The sequence below is a fragment of the Gadus chalcogrammus genome, chromosome 9 (assembly GCF_026213295.1).
Source record: "Gadus chalcogrammus isolate NIFS_2021 chromosome 9, NIFS_Gcha_1.0, whole genome shotgun sequence".
Taxonomy (NCBI): domain Eukaryota; kingdom Metazoa; phylum Chordata; class Actinopteri; order Gadiformes; family Gadidae; genus Gadus; species Gadus chalcogrammus.
This window is the reverse complement of record NC_079420.1, coordinates 24,933,867-24,956,501: the sequence shown is the minus strand read 5'-3', so window position 1 is coordinate 24,956,501 and position 22,635 is coordinate 24,933,867. Positions and strand designations below refer to the sequence as shown.

General features: G+C 43.8%; 1 protein-coding gene across 1 annotated transcript; it reads right to left on the bottom strand.

Annotated features, from left to right (window-relative positions):
* Window positions 1-5,963: 5,963 nt before the first annotated feature.
* LOC130389479 (zinc finger BED domain-containing protein 4-like) lies at window positions 5,964-8,449 on the bottom strand. The gene is made up of 2 exons (XM_056599284.1): window positions 6,802-8,449; window positions 5,964-6,652 (listed from the first exon to the last, which is right to left on the bottom strand). The coding sequence occupies exons 1-2, from the start codon at window positions 7,654-7,656 to the stop codon at window positions 6,380-6,382; spliced, it is 1,128 nt and encodes a 375-aa protein (XP_056455259.1). The 5' UTR covers window positions 7,657-8,449; the 3' UTR covers window positions 5,964-6,379.
* Between the last annotated feature and the right edge of the window lie 14,186 nt (window positions 8,450-22,635).

The window sequence follows — 22,635 nt, the reverse complement described above, 5'->3', positions numbered from 1 at the left end:
GAGGCCATTCCTCCCCACCACGCCTCTCCAGGTGTCTCCATCGTTGCCCACGTGGGCGTTGAAGTCACCCAGCAGAACTACGGAGTCCCCTACTGGAGCCCCATACAGGACTCCATTCAGGGTCTCCAAGAAGGCAGAGTACTCTGAGCTGCTGTTTGGTGCATGCGCACAAACAACAGTCAGAGTTTTCCCCCCTACAACCCTTAGGCGCAGGGAGGCGACCCTCTCGTCTACCGGGGTAAACTCCAACGGCGCGGCGCTCAGGCGGGGATTTATGAGTATCCCCACACCCGCCCGGCGCCTCACGCCCTTGGCAACTCCGGAGAAGAATAGAGTCCAACCCTTATCCAGGAGTACGGTACCAGAGCTGAGACTGTGCGTGGAGGTAAGCCCCACCAGATCTAACTGATAGCGCTCCACCTCCCTCACAAGCTCCGGTTCCTTTCCCCACAGCGAGGTGACGTTCCACGTCCCCAGAGCCAGCTTCTGCCGCCCGGGTCTGGTCCGTCGAGACCCCTGACCTTCGCTGCCACCCATGTGGCTGCGCACCCGACCCCAACGGGTCTTCCCACAGGTGGTGGGCTCATTGGATGAAGAGAGGGGGGGTGCCACGTAGTTTGTTCGGGCTATGCCCGACCGGGCTCCGTGGCAAACCCGGCCGCCAGGCGCTCGCCATCGAGCCCTCCGTCTGGGCCTGGCTCCAGACGGGGGCCCCGGGCTTCCTCCGGGCCGGGTCACATCTCCTCTTCTTTCGTTGTTCATTGAGGATTTTTGAACCATTTTTAGTCTGACCCCTCACCTGAGACCACTCTGCCATGAGAGACCCTACCAGGAGCACAAGGCTCCAGACAACACAGCCCTCAGGTTCACAGGGACACGCAAACCTCTCCACCACGATAAGGGGACGGTTCCAGGAGAGGCGGTAACTGCCCACGGTAACTGTTCCCGGCAATGGTATGCGACACCAGCACGGCCCGCCTCCTCCGTATAATTTCAAGACAAGTATTGCTGTAAAGCTATATATATTTGTTCTTTATTGACACTATATCACAACATTACGCCATAAATCAACACATTCTCACTCCGAGCGCGTCGATTTTTGACGAACGGTAAGTGACTTTGGCTTCAGCTATTGACGCAAAAGGGTACCCTTTTTCGACGCATGGGGTTTTCAACTCATTACAATGTAGGCCTAATCCCTCCACGGCAATATATGAAGCTATGAGCATTCATCCCATTGGCTAACGGGGACCCGATGGCTGCACATAGAGACGCTATGAGCATTCATCTCATGGCTAACGGAGGACCTTGCGCTTCTTTTTTCGACGCAGGGGTTTTTCCATTCATTACAATGTAATCCCCCCACTGCAATATATGAAGCTATGAGCATTCATCCCATTGGCTATCGGAAGACCCGATGGCTGCACATTAACGACGATTTTACAGTGAAATCTGTGACATTACTCAACACAACTACACCAACGTGTCCTTGTTAATTACACAACATGTATGGGTTAAGGCTATGGACATCAGTTGTCCTGTTTTGTGCTTTGATTGAGAGAAACAATACTTTTTTTGATCAGTGTTGGGTAGCTGAGATCGTTGCTATAGAGACCACGTCCGTCCGCTTTTTTTGACAACTGACTTGTCCCAGTGGTGACATATCATATACATGAAAGAGGGCATTCAATTATACTACAATGATCAATTAGGAGGCCGAAGCCCTAAAGGAAGTGATGCAATAGTCGACTGAGTAAGCTATACCTTGGGGTCTCTTATATATCAAAGGGGGTCTCAAAGGACATATACGCATCAACCTGTGGCTCCAGCCCTACAGGAAATGACTCAGCAAGTGCTCCATCTCGTTGCACCTTCCTTGAGATAGGAAGGTTCTAGCGTCCTAAAATTTTAATACCTTATTCTAGGGCCTAAATGGGCCTAAACCTTTTTTCTCTAAGGTCTAGAATTCCAAATCTTCGATCTGTCGTTCTCGGGACCCCGGGAAATGTGTGTAAACATTTTAGCATCCTTAGTTATCTTGAAAAGGCCTGAAAAGGGGCGTGACCTCCAACAGTAGAATAAATACAGAGGTTAGTTTCTAGTCCCCATTTTTTGTGGTATGGAGGTGTACATTTGTGGCTTAAGGTATGCAGACAAAGCTGGCCTGTGGCCACGTTTTTGAAGTTCGGGATCAAAAGGTCAAAAGGAGCCGGCACCACATGAGATAACAACAGGTTAATGTGTATTTCTCTCATAACTTTTTGTCATTGTTAAAGAGAGGCCTAATTCTCAGATATGCATGTTGGATGGCTAGGGTGTAGGTCTGGAAAGAACTTCAGGCCAAAATATTGAAAGCGAGCCGCTGGGTGAGGTGCAACGAGATGGAGCACTTGCTGAGTCATTTCCTAGGGCTGGAGCCACAGGTTGATGCGTATGCGTCCTTTAAGACCCCTTTTGATATATAAGAGACCCCAGGCACCTATTGTATCACTTCCTTTAGGGCTTCGGCCTCCTAATTGATCATTGTAGTATAATTGAATGTCCTCTTTCATATATATGATATCACCACCACTGGGACGTGGCATCAATTCTCTAAATTCATATGGGGAGGGGCGCGGGGGGGGTGCTTGTGGGCAGTAGGGGTGTACACTAGACATAAATAGGAAGCAAACTCAGAAGGAGGACTGACCTCTCACACCTACTTAATTAATTGTTTCAAATAACCCTGCCTCGTTAAATCAATGAGCTTGGTGTTTTGCTTTAAAAAATAGGTGATAGACGAAGTCTAAACTGCAGAAAATAAAAACATCCAAAGTGCCTTTTAAGGTTACCTTGGAATATCCGTCTATTTTTTAACCATCAGACCCTAGTTTACGACAAAAACAACAAAATTGACGGGAGCTCCATTGCCACGTGGTTTTTAGAGCCATGTAAGGATTAGAGGGGGTGGTCGATAGCAACCACCATAGCAACCATGACAGTCAAGTGCCGTGAACACAGCCCCATTGGAAAAAAATAGAATACATACCCTACACACTCCGGGGATTAATTATATTTAAATTATTATGACCATGGAGCCTTTATTTGCATGGGTTTACATTTCGTGGAAAAATCGGAGAAACACTCCCATTCAGAATGCATTGGTTTACATTTCGATATTTGGAGCACCGTTATTTTTATTTATTTATTTATTTTCAGTTTTTGAGGAGGTGCTTCAAAAATGCAAAATTTTCTGCAATCATCCAAAATCCAATGGAAAAACCCGTTGGCTTGTTGTCAAGGGAACCCAGGGCGACGCTCACTTCCGGGTTGGCCAACATACGTCATCCCTCAACCACTCTATACTGTAAAAACACATGTTCAAGTTGAATGATAATGCATGAATTTATTCTTTATTTTGCCATAGTAACACGGTAAATAAATGTCAAAAAATAGGCTGAGAACAAATTCGTATTTGCGATATGTTCAATAAAACGTAATCACAGACAAAATACGTTTTTCATACAAACGTAATTGAGAATGCCGAATAGTTCTCTGGGAACGTAATTTTGATGAGATAGGGTTGCTCTGTCAGTTGTCAAACAAAGCGGACGGACGTGGTCCCTATAGCAACGACCTCAGCTAACCAACACTGATCAAAAAAATGATTGTTTCTCTCAATCAAAACAGAACAACTGATGTCCATAGCCTTAACCCATACATGTTGTGTAATTAACAAGGACACGTTGGTGTAGTTGTGTTGAGTAATGTCACAGATTTCGCTGTAAAATCGCCGTCAATGTGCAGCCATCGGGTCTTCCGTTAGCCAATGGGATGAATGCTCATAGCTTCATATATTGCCGTGGAGGGTTACATTGTAATGAGTGGAAAACCCCCTGCGTCGAAAAAAGCAGCACAAGTTCCTCCGTTAGCCAATGGGATGAATGCTCATAGCTTCATATATTGCCGTGGAGGGATTACATTGTAACGAGTTGAAAACCCCATGCGTCGAAAAAAGAAGCACAAGGGTACCAAAGTCACTGACCGTTCGTCAAAAATCGACGTGCTCGGAGTGAGAATGTGTTGCGTAAATAAAGGGATTTATACGTTTCTCTCGTCCGTTTTGTTGTTCTGGATATTTGCGATCTGTTTGTTGTTGCTTTTGAAATGACAGATGCTTTTGAAAACAGCCGTACTTGCTCCGGTGACGGTAGTTAGCCTAGCGACCTAAACAGGTCTGTTTAGGTGGCTATAGAGCTATAGTCTATTGCTGTTGTATTGACCCAGGCGGGTCTCTCGAGGCTCCGCCCATTGGTGCTGTTCTATCACCGCCCTTTCTTGTGTGCAGGTCTCAGGTGTGTGCAATGAACCTGCGGATTGGCGAGTGTAGAAAAGGCCTGCCGTGCCAACACTCCGGGGCTCCTCTCCTCCGCTGGCTTTAGGCTTTGCTTGGTTGTTCTCATGACTGATCTCACACCACACTTTTGGTTACATCGCATATCACTGACTTACACCACATCCCATTACCTTAATTTCTGTTAAGTCGTCTGTAATAAATCATTGTTATTCATTTACCCTGCGTGTGGGTGGCCTCCCCGGTTTATGTTCATGCCAGAGCCAAGCATGTTACACTGTGTTCCAATATCCATACTATCCGCACTCATTATACTTAGTTTGAGTGCGTAGGGCATTGCAATTAAGATCAGGGCGAAAGGAAGTGTACTGAAACGACCCGGATAGTATACTGAAAACGGTCAAACCGCGGAGTGTGGATTGATGTACACTTTTCGTACTCTACGGCAGCCAACTTAGCTATGTAGCGGAAGAGGCGGAGCCAGGCTGAGCCAACGTCAGCACATTTTCTGTATTCGGTCCATGCATTTTCCACATAGCCTGCATTAAAGGAGTCATTTTGTAGTTTTAATTGCTTTTTATAACTACTATGTGTCAAGAGTTCACCCTTCAAAGCGGGATGTTTATTGCGGGGGAGGAGCCGCGGCGGCAGTTGCCGTAGTTAGTGCATTTTTCCGCTTGTGTTTTATCAAGGTGTCCTAGTAAGGTTGTCTATATAGCCTACTGTATGACTGCTTCAGCTCATTACTATCCAATAGGCCAAATATTAAGTTTTGCATTTGTTCTTATTGGTGTTTAACCAAAAACGTTAAGTAGGCCTACAGGTTCCTATCATTTAACACTGATCCAGTGTCATAAACCTTTCTATACCGACATGATCCAGTGGTATCATGGCATATAGGCCAACCGATTTTTCCGCTGGCAAGCCAATTATGCTAATCGGAAGTTCCATTTCCTACTGGAACCACCGTTTTTCCGCTGGCATGCCACTCATGTAAAATGGTATTACCAGTTTAAACTGGCACCTACCGTTTTTCCGCTGTCATGCCACTCATGTAAAATGGTAATTACTAGGGATGTCCGATATTGGCTTTTTTGCCGATATCCGATATTGTCCAACTCTAAATTTTCGATTCCGATATCAGCCGATACCGATGTCCATATTTGGGTTATTTTTCCTCAAACCTAATTTAGGTAACATTACATATCTCCTGTTGTGGAATTAACACAACATGCTTAATGTTATTGTGATGCCCCACTGGATGCATTCTTGAATGCAACAAGGCTTTCCAAATGTTAACATTGTCTGTGCAAAATAAGAAAAATACTTCAACTTAATTTAAGGGAAAAGTGCCATGTTTATTTTATTTTTTTTAATGGTCTCAGACAACAGTTTGGATTACACTCTCCCTGAGATAATCTTGACAATGCCCACAACAAATAGGGCAAACTTGACTTCACAAATGATAAAACATTGTACCTGAACAACTAAGTGCAACATAGCAGTATATTTCTTTAACTAAAACTCATTGAGTTTTACAGTGGCATATTTGTGCATTTATTCAATTAAGGTTATTGAGTTTAACTCAATAACCTTAATTGAATAAATGCACAAATATGAGTCAATTACAATGTGCACTGTACTGGGCTCAATCAGCACTGCTCTACATGAGCAACAACAAAGATATGCAACATTAAGGTAGTGTGCAATAAGAACAAGGAAGGCACAAAGTTTCAGTCCAGACCTTCCAGAGTAGCAAACAAAGTCCTCCTTTAGTATCAGTCCAATGAACGGGAATAAAAGACTGGCCTTCATAACGGGCAATACCCACAATCATTAAAATATACACTGGGCTCAATCCACCCTGCTCTTTCAACGAGTAACAACAACATGTGCAAATAAAAACAAGAAAGGCACTAAAAATAAAATAAAATAATAAATAATATAAATAAAAAGAGCTTCAGTCCAGCCTAGTAAACATAACTCTCCTTTAAAGTGCAACAAATGAGGCTAAAAGACTGATGCTGACTCGCCTATATGACTGGTCTAATTTTTTCCCATGTCCATATATGTGAGAGGTAGATTTTTCTGAATGAAAATAAGCATCTCAGCATTGTTGCAGTGCATGCGATTTCTCTTTTCGTCTATGACATGGGAGACGGCGCTGAATAGCCGCTCGCTGTCTACGCTGGTACAGGGCGCAGTGAGGTACTTGCGTGCAACTCGGGCAAGTGCAGGGGGGCAAATCTGGGTGGAGCTCCAGTACTTGAAAGGGCAAGCTGTCTTGAGGCTGGTGGCTTCTCCCAGGTATGCATGAACCTAAATAAGAAGTAAAAACAAAACAGAAAAGTCTACTTACTTTTCTTCAAAGCACGGACAGGCATATGTTAATTTGATTCACTTTATGAACATTTTCATGTGAAGCACTCAACAAATCTGCTGATTTGCTGAGTTTATTATTTACTCACCTGTGTAGCTGTTTCGCCTGTAGTTGCTTGTTTGGCGACATCATTCTCTGTGAGGATTTTTTGGTACATGTCCTGCAGGCTCCCAGTTCGGGCCCTCTTAGGTGGGGGGTCCTGGTCCTCCTGGCCTGGATCATCTGCACTGGCACCAGCAGCGTCTTCTCGTTGATCATTGCCCACACTGGCCATTTCATCCACAACTTTCAGCAGCATATTCCGTGCTTCCTCCTTCTTATCCGGGTCGAAATAACGGTCTTTGTAGCGAGCATCAACCATGGTTGCAATTGCATAAAGAGGTTCAGTTTGCACCCCATCAAAGCGTTTACTGACAGCTTCGAATAGAGCATGTTTGGCTGTTTGCACACCTTTGTCTGATTCATCCGTCTTGGCAAGCAGCCGTGTCAGGGACACCACACCAGGGATGACATCTGCAGCAGTGGCCTCTGCAGCGCTGATGTCCCTGGTTAGCTGCTCAAAGGGTTCCAGGAGGGTGATCATCTTCTCCATAATCCCCCACTGGCTTGCTGTCAATGTTGTGGGGAGTTCATAATCAGCAGCATATGCACTCAAAGCCCTCTTTTGTTCCACCAGGCTCTGCATCATATAATAGGTGGAATTCCACCTGGTGGACACGTCTTGTTGCAGCTTTTTCACGGGCATATTGAGTTCTTTTTGTATGTCTTCAAAACGACTGCACGAAAGTGGTGAGTGCTTAAAGTGTCCTACCACTCGCCTCCCAACAGCCAGGGCATCTGCAATACTGCGCTGAGACAGGGCACCTCCATTCACTGCGAGCTGTAAGGTATGTGCCATGCAGGGCAAACTTGGGACACCAAACTCCGCCGTAGCTTTAGCCATGTTCCGTTTGTGTCTCTGACCACCACGTGCGCATTCTCCTTGGGGATTTTCCACGTCTCGAACATCCCTTCAAACGCAGATGCGATTGCTTCTGCCGTATGAGACCCGCGGCACTCTTGGGAGTGAAGCACAGCCTTTTTTAGCACAAAGTCTTTATCTAGCCATTGAGCAGTCAAGCTCAACATGCTAACCTGGCTAACGCTTGAAGACCAGATATCTGTTGTGAAGCTAATGGATACAGCATCAACAATTAGCTTCTCGACGTGGCTGTAAACAGCACTGTACAACTCGGGTAGGCAAACATCTGTTAAATACCTGCGGTTGGGCATGGCAAAGTGTGGCTCGAGGAACTCAACAAGTTTGGTGAATCCGGCGTCTTGTACGATTGAAAAGGGCTGGTTATCCAGTGCAATACACTCAATGATTTTCCGATTTATGGCTTTTGCCCTGGGGTGGTCCTTGGCGTATTTCTGTTTTTTCTCGGTGGACTCTTTGAGCGTCAACTGAGTCCTTGTTTTCGGTGCCGCCGCCTGTCCCTTTTGCTTCTTCTCATTGCTTTGCTGCACAAATGCCGCGTAACTCTCTGAATGATTCAGCCTGAGGTGGTTGATTAAATTGGAAGTGTTGAAGGAAGAAGTTTTGGTTCCGCCTCGCATAACTGATGCAGTCATTGCAAATCGCAAGTTTAACGTCCGAAGGAGACACTTGAAGATAATTCCAAACCGCAGACATAGTGTTGAAACAGAGCGACAAACAAACGCTTGTTTGTTTGTAAGGTTCAAGACGCAGCTTGATGAGGTCATCATCTGTGCGCCGGTAAACGCTTCAGGAGCGCATAAGAACTATTTGGGTGTAACGCAAGCATTATTTTATCGGTTTTAAGGCAAAAAAAATCCGATACCGATATTGACAGATATTACATTTTTATGCTAATATCGGGCCGATAATATCGGTGGGCCGATAATATCGGACATCTCTAGTAATTACCAGTTTATACTGGCACCTACCGTTTTTCCACTGGCATGCCAGTCATGTAAAATGGTAAGTATTCGAACAATATTCGAAAATCGGTCAATCAAGAACCCCCCAAACACGCACGCACACACGCACCTCAGATACACGCACACACAATGACACAGGGAGAGGCTTGTTGACTTGTATGAAATCAATCAAAATTATTAAAACATCGCCATTTATTTTACTAAACACAGCCTGCATGACGGTGAACTAGACACGTCTTTAGCATATGACTACCAAAATGGGTAACCCTTCCTTTTACAGTCCCCTAATTACTAGGTATTTACCCGGTACATACATGGTCAATTATAGTGTATTACTGGGTAATTACCACTGGTAATAAGAAGGTAAATACAGAGGTAGTTACCCGGTAAATACATGGTAAATCATAGTGTATTACTGGGTAATTACCACTGGTAATAAGAAGGTAAATACAGAGGAATTATCCGGTAAATGATAGTGTATTACTGTGTAATTACCACTGGTAATAAGAAGGTAAATACAGAGGAATTACAGCTGATGTACCAAGTAAAACCTCCACTATTACCCATCAACTCAACTAAGTAGCGTGTACTTGCAACTGTTTTAGGTTGGTAATAACTCAGATAATGTGTACTTCCTAGGAAATTAGGCAACAAATTCTTAGAAACACCTATTATCCAAGGTTTATGTTGGTAACAGCCCAAATTTAATGATGTACTATCTAGAAATTAGCATAGTACTTTCCAATAAAATACTTTTTCTTAGTTATTATTCATAGCTACACCCATTTAGAAAGGGTTTATTCAATTTACCACTATGGAATTACTTACCTGGTGACAACCTCTGCAAGAAGTTTTCCTCTAGTGTCATGGTACATCTTCTTTAATACTGGGTACGAAGCCAGTATTCAGTATTTGTTTCCATGGTATTACCAGGGTCTTACCATATAATTTATAATAGATACATTCCATTATCCATGCAGTCAACACAAACTTGTACCATGTACGTTCTGCGACGTTACCAAGTAAAACACACCAATTTACCCAGTAATTAAGCTGAAACTGTACTGTAAAAGGAAGCCTCGTTTGTTTCCATGGTATTACCAGGTTCTTACCATATAATTTGTAATACATTATTCCCTTTTCCATGCAGTCAACACAAACTTGTACCATGTACGTTCTGCGACGTTACCAAGTAAAACACGACAATTTACCCAGTAATTAAGCTGAAACTGTACTGTAAAAGGAAGCCTCGTTTGTTTCCATGGTATTACCAGGTTCTTACCATATAATTTGTAATACATTATTCCCTTTTCCATGCAGTCAACACAAACTTGTACCATGTACGTTCTGCGACGTTACCAAGTAAAACACGACATGAATTTACCCAGTAATTAAGCTGAAACTGTACTGTAGAAGGAAGCCTTGTTTGTTTCCATGGTATTACCAGGTTCTTACCATATAATTTGTAATGCATTATTCCCTTTTCCATGCAATCAACACAAACTTGTACCATGCACGTTCTGCAACGTTACCAAGTAAAACACGACAATTTACCAGGTAAGTAAGCTGAAACTGTACTGTAAAAGGAAGCCTTGTTTGTTTCCATGGTATTACCAGGCTCTTACCATATAAGTTGTAACTGGTTATTCCCTTTTCCATGCAATCAACACAAACCATATATGTTCTGCAACATCGTTCACCAGTAGTTAAGCACTTTAATTGTTGTTATAAAACCCCAAACCACTGTTGATGAAAGACATATTAGAATTAAACAAAATCAAAGGCTTATCTTTCAAACAATGCATATCTCACAAACAGGCACTGAACACTGAAGAAATAGGACAAAAAAAAGAGCCGTCCACATCAACTAAATTTAAATGTTACTGATGGTGTTTTCATAAAACACATGACAGTGTTATGGCAAGTGACCACAAGGAAGACTGCTTCAACCTCTACAATTTGAATAAGTGGTGAATGCCATGCAGCAATCTGCCTATGGGAGCATCTTTGTGGTCATTCGCAAACCAATGAGTCCACTCGATGAATGAGAGATGACTCTTTAGTGTCTTCTCTGTGAGGTATCCCTGCAGTCTCCACATCTGGGATTTGAAGGCTGACCAAGACCTGACCAGGTACCTCCAAATCTCCCCTTCAAGAATCAGAAGACAAGAAAATAAACATTAGGACTGTCAATTAATGAACATTTCTAGAACATGAAGAACTCAAAGATTATTTTGTTTATCAGTTAAGAAAGGATGCTGGTCCTCTGGCCATTGTGTTTGGTCATATTGAAAAGAGAAAAAGGCATAGCCATAAATACAGTTAATAGGACGGGAGGGGACAGGCTGTTAGCTCCGGTTAGCCCTTTAGCATCGAGCTAGCGGAGCTTCTGTCATTCAAATAACTCGGACATGTTGTTTAAAACCTGTAACACCCAATTTATTAAAATATCCAGATTTAATCGGGCTCTCTCCCATAAGTACAGTTAATAGGACGAAAAGAGACAGGCTCTGTTAGCCCCGGTTAGCGCGATGCTAAAGAGCAGCTCTACCGGAGCATGCCACCTCAACAGGTGCAAGTTAGCTAGGGTGACCAGACGTCCTCTTTTTCCCGGACATGTCCTCTTTTCGAGACCTAAAAAATGCGTCCGGCAGGGATTCCAAAAACGTCCGGTATTTTGCCTCGTCGCAAAAAAAAAAAAATATATATATTATTGTTATTATTATCTTTTTATTTTTTTTTGCCTCGTCGCATATTTGTGTTTCTGGGTCTTTCACATAACCTACTAGTTATTACCATTGTATATGTCCATGGTTATTACGGCCTTCCAAGTTCTGGAAATGGTATCTCCCTTACGTTCCACCTTCTTGCGCGAGCTGACTGTAGAGAGAGTCTGTCATTGGGCGACCGATCTCATGTGTCTCATTCTCGTTGAGAAGGTGCCGTATATAGATGGAATGAAACCCCCACCGAAGTACGCAGGCTCACGATACAAACAGGCTCCCCCCCCCCCCCCCCCCCCCCCCCCCGTCAACAATCTTGCCTAAACGTAAATGTAAGTTCACGGACGAACTAAAGAAAAAATACCCATGTTTTCGCCCCCCCCCCCCCCCCCCCCCCCCGCGACGAAGTGTCCTCTTTTTCACAAACTCAAATCTGGTCACCCTAAGTTAGCCTCCGGTTTGATATCTGCCGGATATTCGGTTGACCACCCAATCGGATTCATCAACATAAGTGCAATACATTACGGGCTTACAATGTTGAGGACGGTTTAGGACACCTTATCGCGAAAAATCACAAACACATGTCGCCATCAATGTCTGTGCAACAACGTCATTTACGTTCTGGCTGCTACCTGTTTTAGGGACCATCAACAAATCACACTCACCGACTGTTGGCAGAGACGTTACCATGGAATTGTTTCAGGAAATTAATCACACAAATATATTGCAATATAGTTAATCATAATGCAGTTAATAGTTTAATATTCGACAAAAATCGACCAAACTATATTTGAAATTATTAATTGCATCCCGTTTAACAATAATGCAATATATTAGCAAAGTTACCTGCAGTAAGTAGCAGCCCACCATTGGCAACTACTACTACAATCAGGTGACAAAATGTATTTTTTAGCGATTTTTATGTTATTTTATATGATTTATTTCCAGAAACAATTCCATGGTAACGTCTCTGCCACCAGTCGGTGAGTGTAACTTGTTGACGGTCCCTAAAACAGGTAGCAGCCAGAGAACGTAAATGACGTTGTTGCACAGACATCGATGGCGACAACGTGTGTTTGTGATTTTTCGCGATACGGTGTCCTAAACCGTCCTCAACATACTAAGCCCGTAATGTATTGCACTTATGTTGATGAATCCGATTGGGTGGTAAACCGAATATCCGGCGAATATCAAACCGGAGGCTAACGCCCCGTGCCCACTACCTCCGTCAGTTGTCCGTTGCCCATTGACTTTGAATGGGGACGGACGCGCAATGCATTGTGGATCCGTCCGTTCAGTTGGAGCGTTCGCCACCGTCAGAAAGTTGAACAATTTTCAACTTTTTCGGCAGCGACGGTTCCGTCATCCAATCAGATCGCATATGCAAATTTAAGCACTGTGACGCGACTCGGGCTCTGGCGATACTGGAAAGCGGGAAAGCGGGTCATCTTGCCTCGCAACAAGCAGGAAGAAGCGGGAAGAACCCGGCGAAGCGATTTGATTGGCTGACGGATGCCTCTGCAAAGACTACTCCCCCATCCGTCAGCCACGCCTTCCCACGTCCGTTGACTGACGGTGCAGTGGGCACGAGGCGTAATGGTGCGTTTTAATATCCATCCGTCTCGGAGCTCCGAGGACGTTGCCTAGCGACACGCACAAACACGCCCCTTTTCCTCGGAAGTCGATCTCGCCATCTCGTTTGAACTCAGCAGTGACCGAACGAGGCTTCCGAGATAGAATTGAAGATGGATGCGCCCAGTTTGACATGTAGTGAACTGTTTTCATTGTGTTTGGACCGCTTTGGTGGTTTAAATCGCAATTTCAATCACTCGTATTGCTGTAATAACTTACATATGCAGAAGATACATTGAAACATGAAATGAAGTGAAAATTTTAGAAGTTCAAATGGCTGCGTTATCGTACGGTGAAAACGCACCGTTTCATTTATATTATTTCGTAGTCCTGAAATAATATAAATGAAAATAGTAGTAGTAGTCGGCCAATGCTACCGCAACAATAGCTTTCCGGGTGGCGTCCATGTTTTTCTCCGACGACCTACGCTCAAAACATAATAAAACGATTTTAGTGTGGGCGTGGCGTCCGATCCGAGATCCGAGTCGGCTCGCAGAGAATACTCGAACGCACCATAACTTGCACCTGTTGAGGTGGCATGCTCCGGTAGAGCTGCTCTTTAGCATCGCGCTAACCGGGGCTAACAGAGCCTGTCTCTTCCCGTCCTATTAACTGTACTTATGGGAGAGAGCCCGATTAAATCCGGATATTTTAATAAATTGGGTGTTATAGGTTTTAAACAACATGTCCGAGTTATTTGAATGACAGAAGCTCCGCTAGCTCGATGCTAAAGGGCTAACTGCCTGTCCCCTCCCGTCCTATTAACTGTATTTATGGCTATGCCTTTTTCTCTTTTCAATATGACCAAACACAATGGCCAGAGGACCAGCATCCTTTCTTAACTGATAAACAAAATAATCTTTGAGTTCTACATGTTCTAGAAATGTTCATTAATTGGCAGTCCTAATGTTATTTTCTTGTCTTCTGATTCTTGAAGGGGAGATTTGGAGGTACCTGGTCAGGTCTTGGTCAGCCTTCAAATCCCAGATGTGGAGACTGCAGGGATACCTCACAGAGAAGACACTAAAGAGTCATCTCTCATTCATCGAGTGGACTCATTGGTTTGCGAATGACCACAAAGATGCTCCCATAGGCAGATTGCTGCATGGCATTCACCACTTATTCAAATTGTAGAGGTTGAAGCAGTCTTCCTTGTGATCACTTGCCATAACACTGTCATGTGTTTTATGAAAACACCATCAGTAACATTTAAATTGAGTTGATGTGGACGGCTGTTTTTTTTGTCCGATTTCTTCAGTGTTCAGTGCCTGTTTGTGAGATATGCATTGTTTGAAAGATAAGCCTTTGATTTTGTTTAATTTTAATATGTCTTTCATCAACAGTGGTTTGGGGTTTTATAACAACAATTAAAGTGCTTAACTACTGGTGAACGATGTTGCAGAACATATATGGTTTGTGTTGATTGCATGGAAAAGGGAATAACCATTTACAACTTATATGGTAAGAGCCTGGTAATACCATGGAAACAAACAAGGCTTCCTTTTATAGTACAGTTTCAGCTTACTTACTGGGTAAATTGTCGTGTTTTACTTGGTAACGTCGCAGAACGTACATGGTACAAGTTTGTGTTGACTGCATGGAAAAGGGAATAATGTATTACAAATTATATGGTAAGAACCTGGTAATACCATGGAAACAAACGAGGCTTCCTTTTACAGTACAGTTTCAGCTTAATTACTGGGTAAATTGTCGTGTTTTACTTGGTAACGTCGCAGAACGTACATGGTACAAGTTTGTGTTGACTGCATGGAAAAGGGAATAATGTATTACAAATTATATGGTAAGAACCTGGTAATACCATGGAAACAAACGAGGCTTCCTTTTACAGTACAGTTTCAGCTTACTTACCTGGTAAATTGTCGTGTTTTACTTGGTAACGTCGCAGAACGTGCATGGTACAAGTTTGTGTTGACTGCATGGAAAAGGGAATAATGTATTACAAATTATATGGTAAGAACCTGGTAATACCATGGAAACAAACGAGGCTTCCTTCTACAGTACAGTTTCAGCTTAATTACTGGGTAAATTCATGTCGTGTTTTACTTGGTAACGTCGCAGAACGTACATGGTACAAGTTTGTGTTGACTGCATGGAAAATGGAATAATGTATTACAAATTATATGGTAAGAACCTGGTAATACCATGGAAACAAACGAGGCTTCCTTTTACAGTACAGTTTCAGCTTAATTACTGGGTAAATTGTCGTGTTTTACTTGGTAACGTCGCAGAACGTACATGGTACAAGTTTGTGTTGACTGCATGGAAAAGGGAATAATGTATTACAAATTATATGGTAAGAACCTGGTAATACCATGGAAACAAACGAGGCTTCCTTTTACAGTACAGTTTCAGCTTAATTACTGGGTAAATTGTCGTGTTTTACTTGGTGACGTCGCAGAACGTACATGGTACAAGTTTGTGTTGACTGCATGGAAAAGGGAATAATGTATTACAAATGATATGGTAAGAACCTGGTAATACCATGGAAATAAAAGAGGCTTCATTTTACAGTACAGTTTCAGCTTAAATACTGGGTAAATTGGTGCGTTTTACTTGGTAACGTCGCAGAACGTCCATGGTACAAGTTTGTGTTGACTGCATGGATAATGGAATGTATCTATTATAAATTATATGGTAAGAACCTGGTCATACCATGGAAACAAACGGCTTTGTACCCAGTATTTAAGAAGATGTACCAGAGGAAAACTGTTCCTGCAGAGGTTGTTACCAGGTAACTAATTCCATGGTGGTAAATCGAATAAACCCTTTCTAAATGGGTGTAGCTACGAATAATAACTAAGAAAAAGTATTTTATTGGAAAGTACTATGCTAATTTCTAGATAGTACAACATTAAACTTCGGCTGTTAACATAAACCATGGATAATAAGTGTTTCTAAGAATTGGTTGCCTAATTTCCTAGGAAGTACACAATATCGGAGTTATTACCAACCTAAAACAGTTACAACTACACGCTACTTAGTTGAGGTGATGGGTAATAGTGGAGGTTTTACTTAGTACTTCAGCTGTAATTCCTCTGTATTTACCTTCTTATTACCACTGGTAATTACACAGTAATACACTATAATTTACTGGATAATTCCTCTGTATTTACCTTCTTATTACCAGTGGTAATTACCCAGTAATACACTATGATTTACCATGTATTTGCCGGGTAACTACCTCTGTATTTACCTTCTTATTACCAGTGGTAAATACCCAGTAATACACTATGATTTACCATGTATGTACCGGGTAAATACCTAGTAATTAGGGGACTGTAAAAGGAAGGGTTACCAATAAATGTACACGTGTGTCTTTACAATTTATTTGTTACCAGCATTCGTAGTGTTGATCAGCTGAGAAATAGTCTGCAAAAGACGTTGACGTCGCTTAGCACCCGAGGACTCTGAGGGATTATCAGTCTACGTCACTCCCCGCTCTACGCGCATGTCATGCAGAAAGAGATGAGAGCGACAAGAGCCGCAATCATTTCTTGTTGTGCGGTTGGTTGCACAAACCGTTTTAATAAGACTAACAAAACGCAGAAGTTTTACAGGATACCATCAACTCGCACCCCATTTAAGGCAAACTGGAGAAGTCTTTGGTTGCAAGCTATCAGAAGAAGCGATTGGAATGAGCTGAATCCAATTGGCATTGTAGCTTGAAGTACATGGTGCTCTGGCCACTCAATTTGAAATTCTAAACTTTCATGTAGTATGTAAATTACTTTATGCCAAACTCTAGAAGCCGTGGACAGAGAGATCTTGAACCTGAAAGCTAAATCTTCCAGAGGGAGATTAAGTCTCAGCCTCAACAAAACTAAAATAACCTATTCAAATTTAAACAAAGACATAGGTCAACAGGTGATGTAGGCCTCGCACAGCTCAAAAATCTGAATTAAAACTAAGAAGTTGGGGAGCCCCATGTAGAACTTTGTCTTGTCTTCGTTGAACTGTTGAACTGTGTGTCCAGTGCCTTGGTCCGAAGATCTCCCAGCTCTGTTGTGTTCTGTCTCAGAACAACCTCCATCTTCTCCATGTCATCCATCGATAGTGTTACCGGCGTCAGATCTAGGGGAATCTGGGCAGGTACAAGGCTCACAGGCTAGTTTGCGCTGTGGGTAATACGAAGTGGAGAACAACAGTTTTCAATCTTGCTCAAGCAATAAACAGTTTGTTAACTCGAGCTACGTCTCCATGGCAACCCAGTACGTCAACAGTGCACAGTGCCATCTAGTGGCATGAAAATAATACAATAGCGGTTAATATTAACCGCTATTGCAATTAACCGTTAAAACCAGAAAATGGGTGGGGGAACTGTTTTTATAACACAAGCTATTTTCTATACCCGTTACACTCTCCCCTACTTTAAAAGATGTCTCCTGACATCTAGAACTAAACTACTGTATCTGTGGCGCTGTCTGTCAAGTTAGTCATCGATCAGAACATCAAATAAGGAGTCAACAGTCGGAATGTCAGGTAAGAACAGTCCCCAGGGGTCATCAGTCTGAACAGGAGGTGAATCTGCCGAACGTCAGTCACAGGTAAGTCGTATGTAAGTAAGATTGCATGTCAATGCCAATGTTCTGGTCACTGTCAATTCTTCCGTATGTCCATACAGCTTTGGGAGGGTAGTAGCACATCTCAGGAAACACTGGGTAGGTGAGCATGGGATGCGGGACACAGAACAATGCATTTGCTCCCATTCTCCAAGGCTGGTAGGAAGGTTGTCCTGAATGGTAATACGTGAAGATGCTTCTGGGTTTCACTGGTCTGGTGGACCTCCGCAATTGGTGTTCTACCTCTCTCACTGGCTGAGGAACAGGTACAACATATGTCTCAGAATCCTGAGGACTTCCACTCTCCACAGCATCATCCCTGTGTTGTTCTTCTCCTTCCACAGCTGGGGACAGATCTATCCTTCTTGGTGCCGGCATTAGCTCTCCTGTCATCGAAGGGTCAGATGCTTCTGCCTGCCATACATCCTCAGACTCCAGTGCTCGGTTCAAAGGCTGATATGCTGGAGCCCTCAGCTTGCTGTGAAGTTCACGTTGAGGTGAATGGTGTCTGACAGCCTTTCTCTCATACACAGGCAAAGGTCTGAGGTGCGACCGAGGTGCATGTAGTCGACAGAGAGCAGCTCAAAAGGGGCACTGGTTTTGATTGAGCCCATTGGTGCTTTCTCATGAACAGCAGGTCGCTTTTGCTTAATGCATGAGCACTGGCGGATGACGTAGTCTTCAATGTCGCGCTGCATAAAAGGCCAGTAGAACTGCTGCCTTACGAGGTGGATGACTTTGTCAGCTCTGACTTGTCCCATGTCATCATGCAGGTGTTTGAGTACAGTTAACTTGAGTGCTTTGGGAAGGACTAGCTGTTGATTTTGTCCTAACTGCCTGTACAGAATTCCTTTATCCAGTTTGAGCCTGTTCCACTCATGTATGAGCCTTCGCGTTCCTGATTGTATGGGCCTCTGGTCTTTGTCTCTTGGATTCCATCCGCTCCTTTTCAACTGGATCACCTCACCAATGGACTCATCCCCTTTCTGGGCATCTCTGATGTCCTCTGGGGTGAACATGGTCGTATTCACAGGAGGAGGGTCATCATCAACGGTGGAAATCTGAAGGGCGGCAGCCCAGGGTACATCCTGATCTCTCTCGGCTTTGTTCCCCTGCCAGATAGCAGATACAACCTCAGGTAGCATTATCTCCAGAGTACTCCAATAAGTCATCTTGGAGCTTCACTGGATACCTGGACAGGGTGTCAGCGTCAACATTTGCCTTGCCTGGCCTGTACTTGATGGTAAAGTTGAAGTCAGCTAATTCACCAACCCAGCGGTGTCCAACAGCATTCAAATTGGCCGTGCTCAGGACGTAGGTGAGGGGGTTGTTATCTGTATACACAGTGAATGTTGGTGCATAATACAGATAATCACGAAATTTATTGCAGATGGCCCACTTCAGGGTAAGGAACTCAAGCTTACTGGAATGGAGGTGATAATTCTTCTCAGCAGGCGTGAGTGACCTGGAACCATAAGCAATAACCCAGAGTTTACTATCCTGTTCCTGGAAGAGCACAGCCCCCAAACCTTCATTGGATGCATCAGTGTGCAGGACAAATGGCAAATGGAAGTCGGGGTAGGCCAAGATGGGGGGGTTAATCAACATGTCAACAAGGCAGGACACAAGGTCCTGGGGTTCAGGGGTCCACTGAACTGGTGTCCTGGATGGTAACTGGCCACTGTTACTGTTTCAGACCGGCATGTGTTGTTCCAGAACGGCATGTGCCATTCCAGAACGGCATGTGCCGTTCCACCTGAACGGCAGTTACCGTTCCTGAACGGCATATGCCATGGTATGTCAGCGGTCGCGGTGGCACATGCCACAGGCCAATAAACGATCTCGGCGGCTCTCCAAATCTGGGCAAGGAGCTTTTTAGAAAAACTATAAGGCTTTTTAGGTTGAGTCGAACCTAAAAGGCTCGGGTAAAAGGTCAGGGCACTCCGTTTGTATGTACGTCGTACCTTAAATTGTACACTATGTTAGTGTGCCTATTTGTTACATATCTGGCAGCCCGGAGTAAGCAGAGAACAGTCAATAGTCAAAACACACCGGCCAAAACAAACAAACGTTCCCACATGGAAGGGAACATTTATATAAGAACATGCTGGCTGTGGCCTTTGTTGCATGTTTCCTTAAACTCTGATGAAATGTGTTCAGTAGTTTTGTTACTTATAGCCCCTTCTTTCTCTGGATAACGTAGTCGCTCTCTAGATTCAGAAGATCTTCATGGGTAAATATTATTGAAGCAAGCACACGTAACAGCACAAAAACATGGCTCACGAGTTTAATCTTAAAACAATAAAACTGCCAAAGGCCTTCTATTAAATCAGAGCAAAAATAACAAAATGTGTTTCAGTAGAAGAATAAAATGCAAATGCGAACGCAAATGTTTCTGTGATAAATAAAGTAAAAGAAGAGTTGATATGATAATGTATAAAGAGTGTGGCAGAGTGAGCAGGGCTCAGTAGGCGGGACAGGCAGCCAGCCTCCAGCATCACGAAGACTTGATGCTGAAAAGTGAGATAGCAGAGAATAGCAGGACAGAGAAAGAACAAAATAAGATAGATCAGGACGGAACTGACCAATGAGCCGTGAGCTGAGATCTAAACGGTCTCAGAGGTAAGCGCAGTCAAGTAGAAGCAGATATCTTCACAGCGCATTTCCCTCAATAATGGCTGACAGGTGGCTACGACGTTTCCGTGAAATGAACCTGAAACTGTGGCTTTCTTTCCCATAGCAGCAGTACGTTAGCTAGTGATGAAGGATGGAAAATCAGACCTTTTCATATGATGCAGTTTGTGAAGAGATTAGCTTTGTTCGCCAGCTCTCGTCTGATTCACTACCAAGCCAGGATAAGAGCCTGGAGGGGGATGGTCGGTTTTACCAACCTGGTCCTCCAGGAACAGGACGTTGTCAATCCATGCTACAAGCCGCCTCACAACTTTTCTCCTTCATCGCATACTTTAATGTTTGATTTCCTGAAACCTTCCTGTAATGTCATTAACAAAAAGAGATTGGATTAGGTAGTTCAATAAATGTTTTTTGCATTGTGCTTCCATTATTTAGGCACTATTTGGTTTAACTTGTATTTGATTTGGTTCTGTCTGCATTGAGTTGATGTTTAAAAGAGCATGGGGGAGAGAGGAGAAGACAGTTGGGCCATATACCACTGAAGAGGGTGATCTGCTGGTCGCTGCGGCTGCTAGGCTTGGTATCTTATGGAACATGGGCCACACACGAGGCCCTCGCTAAACCTACACTACAGGACCCCCCTGGTTTCGTTTAAAAGACACTGAAGGATGTCTCTGTGTAGAAAAAACACTTCCATTGAGTGGAGAATATCTGTGCTTCAAGTCATAATGTCACTCTGCTCCACCCTCGGGATAAACCCTGCTCTTTCACATTTCCACTCTCTGTGTGTTTTTGTGTGTTAGTATGTGTGTGTGTGTGTGCGTGTTTGAATGTGCCATGTGTTTGTCTGTGTGTATGGTTGCATGAGTGCATGTGTGTATTACATATGGGTGCATGTGTGTACAAGAGCAAAAGTATATATGTGCATATGTGTGCGTTGATGGGTGTGAATTGCTGAATAGTTCTTCAAGGAAAGGGTTCAAATCCGGGATTGCTTTTAACTCACTTTATTGTTAAAGTAGGCATGTTTCGGTATTTGTAACTGAAGCTATGGAACGAAAGTCGAGGAATCGTGTTGAACACGTGTGAGAGATAATAACTTTAGCTACTTCGAGCCACGGGCAAAGGCCCGTGACCCTCCGCGGGTGTGGCTGAAAATTTCTGGCGCTCTCCACCTCGAGTCCACAGGTAGAGAACGTCAAGTGGGCGTGGCCTATGTAGTGGACGTGGCCCGGGGTGACGTAATGGCTTCAGCTTCTTCACCTAACTAAAGGTGATACCTTCTGTGGTTGAGCAGCCTTCAATAAGGTCTTGCTCCCCTTGTGGCTATGTATAGTATTTACGGCTTATATGTTTGGTCCTGCTTCATTGGGTCTATGTGTGGGTAGCTTAGATTCTTAAAATACGTAACAGAATCAACATGCATGTGTGTGTCTGTGAGTGTATTTTGTATGTGTGCATGTGTGTCAAGTGCATGTATGCTTGTACACATACATGTGTGTGTGTTTGGTGTATGCATGCATGTGTGTTTCTGTGTGTGTGTGTGTGTGTGTGTGTGTGTGTGTGTGTGTGTGTGTGTGTGTGTGTGTGTGTGTGTGTGTGTGTGTGTGTGTGTGTGTGTGTGTGTATGTGTGTATGTGTGTCTCTGTGTGTGGGGGTGTGTGTGTGTGTGTTTCTGTGTGTGTGTGTGTGTGTGTGTGTGTGTGTGTGTGTGTGTGTGTGTGTGTGTGTGTGTGTGTGTGTGTGTGTGTGTGTGTGTGTGTGTGTGTGTGTGTGTATGTGTGTGTGTGTGTTTGTATGTGTGTTTCTTTGTGTGTGTGTGTGTGTGTGTGTGGGTGGAGGATGGTCACGCATGGATGGACCCATTAAATCCTTCTTGAACCAATTCAGCTTGAGCTTCTACGGCAGCTAACCGTCTTAGCCTCCTCTCTGAGGCTGCTGGACATCACCTTACAATCACGTTACAGGGCACTTGTTGCTGCTGTCTGGTAAGCAGCAGGAGGAGGAGAGGAGAAGGGGAGGAGGGGGGAGGAGGAGGAGGAGGGGGAGAGGAGGAGGAGGTGAAGAGGAGGAGGGGGAGAAGAGGGAGGAAGGAGAGGAGGAGAGGGAGGAGGAGAAGGGGAGGAAGGGGAGGAATAGGGTGAGGAGGAGGAGGAAGAGGAGGAGCAGGAGAACAGGAGAGAAAAAATAAGAAAAGAGGAGGGGAAGTGAAGATGCTTTTGGATGAAGAGGAGAATATTCAGCCATTCTGCCGGAAAATATAAAACACAAAAAAACAAATAAATAAATGAAATAAACAAAACCGTAGGCCCCTTTTGCTTTGTTTTGATCTTATTTAGAAAAGAGAATCTAATTTGAGGGGAGCTGTGGCGATTGAAGTGATTACAGTCTCTTCTCTGTTCCAGGAGC

What these genes read in the sequence shown, in the direction of transcription:
- LOC130389479 (XM_056599284.1), bottom strand. Translation starts at nt 7,656, where the DNA reads ATGGCTAAAGCTACGGCGGAGTTTGGTGTCCCAAGTTTGCCCTGCATG. An exon ending in CAGGCGAAACAGCTACACAG is followed by an intron (nt 6,653 to 6,801) that starts GTGAGTAAATAA and finishes CTTCTTATTTAG; the next exon opens with GTTCATGCATACCTGGGAGA.